This window comes from Dipodomys ordii, unplaced genomic scaffold (assembly GCF_000151885.1).
Source record: "Dipodomys ordii isolate 6190 unplaced genomic scaffold, Dord_2.0 Scaffold130, whole genome shotgun sequence".
Taxonomy (NCBI): Eukaryota; Metazoa; Chordata; class Mammalia; order Rodentia; family Heteromyidae; genus Dipodomys; species Dipodomys ordii.
In genome coordinates this window covers 5,724,337-5,732,689 of record NW_012267346.1, presented here as the reverse complement: position 1 = coordinate 5,732,689, position 8,353 = coordinate 5,724,337, and the positions used below count along the sequence as shown (strand labels likewise).

At 42.6% G+C, this 8,353-nt stretch overlaps 1 protein-coding gene and 1 long non-coding RNA gene across 2 annotated transcripts in view; one reads left to right on the top strand and one right to left on the bottom strand.

Moving 5' to 3' along the window:
• Window positions 1-2,652: 2,652 nt before the first annotated feature.
• LOC105996386 lies at window positions 2,653-4,967 on the top strand. Its single transcript, XR_001175604.1, has 2 exons — window positions 2,653-4,303; window positions 4,357-4,967. It is a non-coding gene; the product is annotated as an uncharacterized LOC105996386 (long non-coding RNA).
• A 1,014-nt stretch (window positions 4,968-5,981) lies between these two features.
• Window positions 5,982-8,353, bottom strand: part of Mcur1 (mitochondrial calcium uniporter regulator 1) — a 30,813-nt gene continuing 28,441 nt past the window's right edge. Inside the window, exons 7-8 of the mRNA XM_013030420.1 lie at window positions 7,189-7,303; window positions 5,982-6,056 (exon numbers count right to left, since the gene is read on the bottom strand). Of these exons, the coding sequence (XP_012885874.1) occupies window positions 6,001-6,056; window positions 7,189-7,303 (171 nt within the window). The 3' untranslated portion in view covers window positions 5,982-6,000. The remainder of the gene's footprint in view (window positions 6,057-7,188; window positions 7,304-8,353) is intronic.

Here is an 8,353-nt window from a genome sequence, read left to right as displayed (position 1 = left end):
TCGCAAAGAGGAGCCTGCAAGCCTATTCCAGCACCACTCCCAATGCTGACAAGAGCCCTGCAACTCATACACTGCACAGACCCAGAGGAACAGCGGGGGGAACACACACACACACACACACACACGTGTGTGTGAAGAGCCTGACAGTGGTACTGTGAAGGACATGACACCTGCCATCTGGCAGCTGTCACTTTTCCCCTGGGACAATGAGGAAGTGGAGCTTAAGGAGGCTGTAGGAAGTTGTTTAAAGGACCCTCAGTGACAGACATGAAGAGGAACAAGGATGTGCTAAGCTGAACCCAGGAGTGCAGCTTCCAGACTGTAATACTCAGCAGACCTGAAGCTTCAGCACTACCACTGATAAAGGAGTGGTGTTGGGTAGCCTTAGACAGGATGGGTTTCAACTTGGGTGGAAATGTTAGGGCCTTATTAACACACACATATTCCAAATGCATATGCCTTAAAGTGTTGGCCTGAAAAACAGTGATCTGCTTATCTGTGACACTTGAAAGCCTAGCATCTCATGGATCTCTGCTCTGAGAATGCTGATGCTTAGGCTCTCATGCTTGACAGCGCCTCCCTACCCGTGACCTTTGTCTCTTGGCAGAGTGAAGGTGAAGTGACTGGCAGTGTGTAATGAGTGGTGGAGATCTGCTGCATGCAGAATGCCAGTTTAGAACCACAGAACGCAATCTGTTTCAAGAAAATGCCTTCCTTTCAAATAATTTTATTTTTGGAAAAATGAAAGGCCCAAGGCAAACCGTTTTAGTTCATTCATAGACACAGATGGGCCTGTGAGAAAGCAATGTGGGAAAAATGTGGTCCACTACCTATTTTTTTATTTTTTGTCGGTAGTGGGGCTTGAACTCTGGGCCTGAGTGCTGTCCCTCAGCTCTTCAGCTCAAGCTAGCGCTCTACCACTTGAGCCACAGCTCCACTCCCCCTATTTTATTTTTTGCCAGTCCTGGAGCTTGAAACTCAGACCTGGATACTGTCCCTGAGCCTCTCTGTGCTCAAGGCTAGCACTCTGCCACAAGTCACAGTATCACTTCCAGCTTCTTCTGTTTATGTGGTTTTAAGGGCTTCATGCATGCTAGGCAAGTACTCTACTATTAAGCCACATTCCCAGTCCCAACTACCTATTGTTTTCTGAGCCTGGAAACTGAGATAGGCTTTGGCCTACCTCATCTAAAAGGCGACCACCTTCAAGAAACACCACTGCTCCCCCTCAAGTCTAGTTTCTCTAACTTTGGTAAAATTGGAGAGAATTGTACCTTACATTAACTTCCTTTCTATTTCATTTTCTCACCTCCCTCTTTGCATGCCCCTAGGACAGACATTTCTCACACTGGAGACCAACTGTTTTCTAGAGGTGAGAATTTTACCAACAGGCCTTCAGGAAGGAACAAGGAGATACAACCTCACCCTAAGGTCTTTTTTGCTCACTATGGCCATAGCTGCACTTTCTTCAAAGGGAGCTTATGTATTTATTTATTTTTTGGTCCAGAGGCTTTAACTCGAGTCTGGATACTGTCTTTTGAGCTCTTTTCACATGAGGCTAGCACTCTACCACTTTGAACCACAGTGCCACTTCTAGTTTTCTGGTGGTTAACTGGAGATAAGAGTCTCAAGGACTTACCTGCCTGGGTTGGCTTTGAACCTCAATTCTCAGATTTCAGCCTCCTGAGCAGTTAAGATTAGTGGTGAGCCACTGGCACCTGGCTAAAGAGCTTTTTCAAAGTCACTGGATGGGAATGTGCTGAGCAGTCCTATAGACAGATGAGCTCCCAGCTTGCAAAAGGTCTGTGAGGCCAATGCCCAACAGACACCACCTGAAGCACAGCAAGTTCTGATGGCTTTTGGGTTGCGCCTTTCCTAAACTTTGGTTCTATAAGCCAAAAGAAGACATTTTCTTTTTATTTTGTTGGCTGTGGGGCTTGAACTCTGAGCCTGGGCGCTGTCCCTCAGCTCTTCAGCTCAAGGCGAGTGCTCTACTGCTTGAGCCACAGCACCACTTCGGTTTTCTAGTGGTTTATTGAGATAAGAGTCTCACAGACTTTCCTGCCCAGGCTGGCTTTGAACCTCGATCCTCAGATCTCAGCCTTCTGAGAAGCAAGGATTACAGGCATGAGCCACTGGTGCCCAGCTGGAAATTTTCTTTAAGGATAGAGAAAGGAAGTTATTATACATGGGACATGCTGTGTGAAGAGGCAAAGTAAGCATTTCAAGCCATCTTTAAGATATAGGCGTGAGCTTCAGGTTTAAAGAATCATAATACATTAATTATTCAGAAGTACAGATCACCAGTATGTTTTGGTGAAGCCCAGTTTAGTCTTGTTTTGGGAGGGACTCTGTCAGTGCTGGTCAGGGTAACCAAGTCATTGTTGCTTGGTGGGTGGTTTTACTTCCCCCTCTGCCCCCCCAGCTTTGGGAAGTTTCCTCCACTCCTCTCAGTGAGCATGTTATGCAGACGTACTCTCCTCAAAACTTGAAATTTTCTGCTCAGGCTGACATGATTGGATTCCCATCACTTGCCTCACAGTCCATATAACTGTTTCCAAAAACCTGTGTATTACCTTCACCATGTTTTCCCCACAACCCCACATCAAATGAGTTCAAAATACTTCACACAGCATGCTGAAGAAATCCTTTGAATAATACAAGTTTATTTTATAAATCAAATATACACTTCCAATTTTCTACGTCAATCCAAATGTTTAGAAATTAGATTTATTTACAATTTTAACTAGTGTGATTTTTACAACTGGGTGGCATTTACAGTTGAAATAAGAGTTGTTCTTGGCAGAAGAGTTGTTCTTAGCTTTTCATACTTGACTGTCACACAACACTAAATATTTTTATCTTAGATAGTATTTACTCAGTAATAAAATATAATGGGACACTTGCTTAATAAAAGGGTTAAGAAATGATTTGGGTTATAATCAAAGGAATGTAACTACAAATCTGTAGAAAGGCACTTTGCATGTAAAATTCCAATAAAAAGCTATTCTTCAAAATTTTACAGATCTAAAGAATTACTCCTAGTTAACATGTTTTCTGCTTTAGTGCTTAAAAGCCTCCATAAATCTGATCACCTTGGGTGTTGAGGTTAGCTTACTTGCAAGACTTCTAAGCAGTCTATAAAGTATGCTTGGAAGGCTGCGGCATTGTGGCCCACAGCTCGTGAGGGAGGCCAGTGATGATACATGGATCACAGGAAGCGGGTGGGAAGAAGGGACTAGAAAATCAGAGTGCAGCTACAGAGAGAAGGCGATGGAGGAGGAGATGAGAGATGTCTGCTGTGACTCAGACTCTTGTTTTCTAAGTGTTCAGGGACAGATTCCAGCAAAACTTCTGGTTTGGGTCAAGCCTTTTTGAGCTGATGACTTCCCAACTGAGATAGTTACATAGTTGCAGAGTGTGTGTGTGTGTGTGTGTGTGTGTGTGTGTGTGTGCGCGCGTGCGCGCACACGCTGTGAAACACATATTTTTAGTTTTGCTCCCTATTCAGCCAGAAAACCAGCGGAGAGAATAAAACCAATACAGAAATCAAAGCTGCTTCCAGGAAGGAACTGTATATGCAAGTGTTTCTTCTCAGTGGAGCAGGAAGAAATGAAATTGGAGTGTAGGCTCCTGAAGACTGGTAAGGGCAGGAGGGGAGAGCACAGAAAAGGAACCTCTAGAAAGGAGATGGTGAATGGAAAGGAAATCCCAGGCACTGTCAGTTTCATGTTGTTTTAGGAACTGGTGTTTCACCCATCTAGGCTGAGGGGGGGGGGGGTTAATGGTTAAATCTAACAATGGTCATCTGCCCCAATCCCTCAGAATTAGGTTGCTACCAGGAAGTTCTGCCAGGCATCTTCCTACTTTAGTTTCAATGCCTCATTTCCTAAGGTGATCTGAATTCTAACTAGCACAGGGAGGTTCCACAGACACCAGTGTCTAGTTATCACAAGCTCATGTGGTTCATATGTGTCTCTGTCAGTTATGGGAAGCGTGCATTTGTACTTTTAGCTCAATGCTTTTCACACAGAACACATTTGACTAAATGAAGAGATTACGGCCTGGAACCTCTAATCTCTAGTTATGCTTGCACTACTCAAGCACAAGTTCATTGTTTCTAAGGGGGAAAAGAGGCTTTTTTGTACTGTAAAATTAAAAAAAAATTAAATGATTAGATGATGGTGCCCTCTGTCGCCAAGAACACTGCTGGGAACGCTTTCAGCAGCTGCAGCCAAGTCCCTCACCTGTGCTATTTAACAATGTCTACTCAGGAAGTAAGGCACTTCACCTAAAAGGCTAGGTTTTGGAACAGAAATGAGTTTGGCACTTTTTTCTCTTAACTTTATTTTGGAGGTGTGACCTGTATAAGTGCCAGGGCTCTAAGCCCTTCCTAAGCACCAAGATGTCACCCTGGGGGCCTTTCCTGAAGGTTGTCAACACCCAAGAAATGCAAAATGTGTGTGGTCTTGACTGGAGACTCTTTCCCTGGGGGTGGGGGTGGGGTACTGACAAAATACTCCATTGCGTGGTTTGACACAATTTCTGGTCTACTTGAAAAAGGATGAAAATTCATCTCAAATTGTTGTCATGCACACAGAAAGTACTAGATTTTTCCTTTGACACTGAGCTCAATTTTCAGTTTGTAATAATGTCTCCTAAAAAGGCAAGGGCTCACTCTAAAACTTCCAGGTCACATCCAAAGGACAAAAGGATTCTTATTTAGTCTAGCAGTCTGATGAGAACCCTCCTATGGCCCTCCAAGGTGGGCACAGGCGGTACTGAGTGAGAACTTGGGGACAGGCAGCCAAAGGTCCTGACAGTGTCCCTGATTCCAGCATGCTGACTTCAGTTGGATGAACATGTGTTTCTCCAGAACAACCTGTTACAGCCAGGACTTGCTTGTTTAGATACACAGGGAAGGAAGGTAGCTGTGTGAGGATAAATAAATTGTGAGGAGTAATAAATCTAGAAATCTAGATTAGACTGGGCATGAGCATTCTCATTTGGAAAGTTACAATCTGAGCAGGCCAAAGTCATGTGTATTCATTAACGGCATAGTGTCATTATAAAAAGTATGCACGCTCCATAGATCAGAAGGAAGGGTGAGTGCTCCTCTTGTAGAGCTAAGCAGAGTTCCAAGCTGAGATAGTTTTCTTGGTAGTAATGACACAAGTGGAATTTTGGAATTGAGGGAAAGGAAAAAGGAGAATGAGAGTGAAGGGAAATCTAGTATTCTAGGAGGTAAGAAAAGCTGCGTGTGGTAAGTGCATGCTTATAATCCCTGCACTTGGTGGGGAGCGGACTGGGACAGGAGGATGAGTTTGAGGGTAGCCTGGGCTACATACACAGCAAGACCTTTTGTCTCAAAAGACAGACAAGAACCGAAGAGGTAAAGGAGTCCCTGTTAAAATCACAACACTTCATTAGGCAACAAGATTTTCAAGTGGGAAAGCATGCTCAAAATAATCATAACAATACTATGACAATGGAAATGAACAAAAAAAGTCTAAGTGCATTAATACAGCATTATTAACATATCAACCAACTACAATGGAAGCCACGTGGGCACGGGAATGGCTGTGAAGGCTGCTCAGGAAGCAGAAGCTGACGCCACGGGCTGAATTTCAATGATCCTTCAGCACATAAAGCCACTGTGCCCTTGACATGGAAATCCCAAATCATCTAAGTAACAAAACATTGTAAATTGTAGAGAACTATACAAGTATTTACTCTGGTGTGCATCACAGTTTAGAACAAGTTCCCTGGTTCAGCTGGGTGGCATTGTCAATGGGAGGTCCATAAGGTCAGCTGAGCAGAGAAGATGTGAGGGATTGTTGTGGAATCTTGACCTTGGTTATATTGCCCACAATTTGCATACAGATAAATAATATGCAGTATGTCAGAATCAGGATTTGAAATTAGAAACAAGGAAAAAAGCAGATAACAATCTGGTATTCTTAAGGCAAACAATAGAAATCTCTTTAAATAGACACTTTATTATATCCACAGGCGATAAAATCCCAGAGCTACTGTTAGGCATGTAAATACAGACCCTGTAAGAAAAAAATAATTGAGAGTACTATTAGTTGTATGAATGGTTACTTGAAGGAAATGGACTTCCCTCCTGCATTTTACACTGTATATGGGTATTACGAGTAATCCACAGGTGATTTAAAGAATCTATTAAGAACATAAAGGGACTCATCACCTATCCACTAAGAATATAAAAAATAAAAACTAGAAACTCAGAGTCTTTTTCATGAAACACCTGCCCAAACTGCACACCATGAGATCATTCAAAAATCATTGCATCATCAACTGAATATCCAAGAATAACTTTTCAGTAAAAGTATAGAAGCATAAATATTCTGTGGTTACAAAGTATATGTATGTGTACTATACCAGGACATATACTTTAAGCCAGATATAGTGGTACACACTTATAATCCAGGAGTATTCAGAGTTGAAGGCCATACCAAAAAACCCTTGTAAACAATTAAATTCCTAAAACTGATCTGAAATAAGGGTTATTTTTTTGATAAATTTTCATTTATTTTGGCTCAAAAAAAAAATCTCAAAACAATCCTTAAAAGGAGTGTCACCAATGGAAGAAGAAAGAACACAAGGCATACACCTTCAATCTTGTCTATAACATATCCCCTGCATTGAATTCCTCTAAAATTACATGTAACCATCATCCAATGACAGCATCTTAGCAAATTTATGATTCCACCAATTATGAAATACACAATTTAAAGAATGTATGAGCCGGGTGCTGGTGCTCATACCTGTAATCCTAGCTACTCAGGAGGCTGAGATCCAAGGATCATTGCTCAAAGCCAGCCCAAGCAGGAAAGTCTGTGAGACTCGTATCTCCAATAAACTACACAGAAAAAAGCCAAAAGTGGCACTGTGGCTCAAGTGGAAGACTAGCCTTGAGCACAGAGGTGCTCAGGGACAGAGTCCAGGCACTCACTGTATTTTAAGCCCCAGGCCCAGCTCCCTCCCCCTGAAAAAAAATGTATTACCAAGAAAGGGTACATGCAAATTAAAGTATGATGCTCTGGGAAGTGTAAGATGCTTTCCAATTTAAGAGGTTTTTCAAACATGAAAGAAATATCAACAAATTACACCACCAGACATGGGCTTAGTTTTATAAAGCTGAAGTATTTTCTTATATCTTACCTGCTAAATATTTGATAGTATCAAGCTTGTGCGCCTCAAGCATGGTTTTTAGGCCAGCAACCTCAGTTTCTATCTTCCTATCGGTCTGGGTCAAGGCGCGGTCTTGCTGGGCATGCTTTTAAAACAAAGAAGTGCAGAGCATTAGCTCCTTCTGCTGTCAATCAAGTTCCTTTCTGGCAGGTGCAGTCACAGAGAAGTCTGGGCTCAGACTAGGGGCTGGAGCTTAGTCTTGGTTTTATTATCCTCACGCCTGGCTGCTTCTGCCCAGACCTTAGTCTCATGTCTCCATATCTTTCTGTTTGGGAAAAAGGAAGAAAAAAGTACCATTGGCCCTGTCTTCCTAGGGGCTATTTAAAGAATCAAGTGTGAGAATGTATGTAAAAGCTACAGATTGCTTTAAAAGTGCCGCAGCATTATGAATCTGGGCTGCCCCTCCCGTTGCCATCCCCACCAAAGGCGATGAAGTCAGCACAGTGCAAGTCCTTTGTGTTCATCACCATACTATGTCTAGTCATGTCTTCATAAGCTTTCCTTTTCATAGCTCAAACATCCAGTATTTTTTAGTAATATAAGGCTGAGCTACCAAGGGCCAATTTGCATCCTTCTCCAAATATAATCCAGTTAAACAAGCTACATAATTAGCCCCCAAAGGGCAGTTTGGCTACTGTTATAAAGAAGTTATACTAATGCATAAAAATTTCCAGGATGCTTCTCTGAAAGTCCTAAAACAAGCAAGTTGTTTCCTGTGGTTACCAAGGCAGGCAAACAATCAGGACGTGGTATGTGAGCAGAAAGCAGTGCAGAAAAGCATTCTAAGACCTCATCCTCATGGAGGCCGCGTAGAGTCAGGTGCCAGAGCACACAGTAATGATTGTTGCTTTGTGTGTGTTTTCTGGCACCAAAACCTGAGTGCCTGCCTTGCGCATGCTAAACACACGTTCGACCATGGAGCTTCAACCTCAGCACGAGGTAACATTAGTATGGAATAGGAACCAATGAACCCCAGTAATTAATATCCATTTCTTGTTCATTGATAGTCACTGAGATTTAAACTAGTATGAAGATAACATTTTAAGACCAAAACATTTTTTTTTGGGGGGGGGTCCGGTCGTGGGGCCTGAACTCTGGGCTTGGGTGCTGTCCCTCAGCTCTTCAGCTCAAGGCT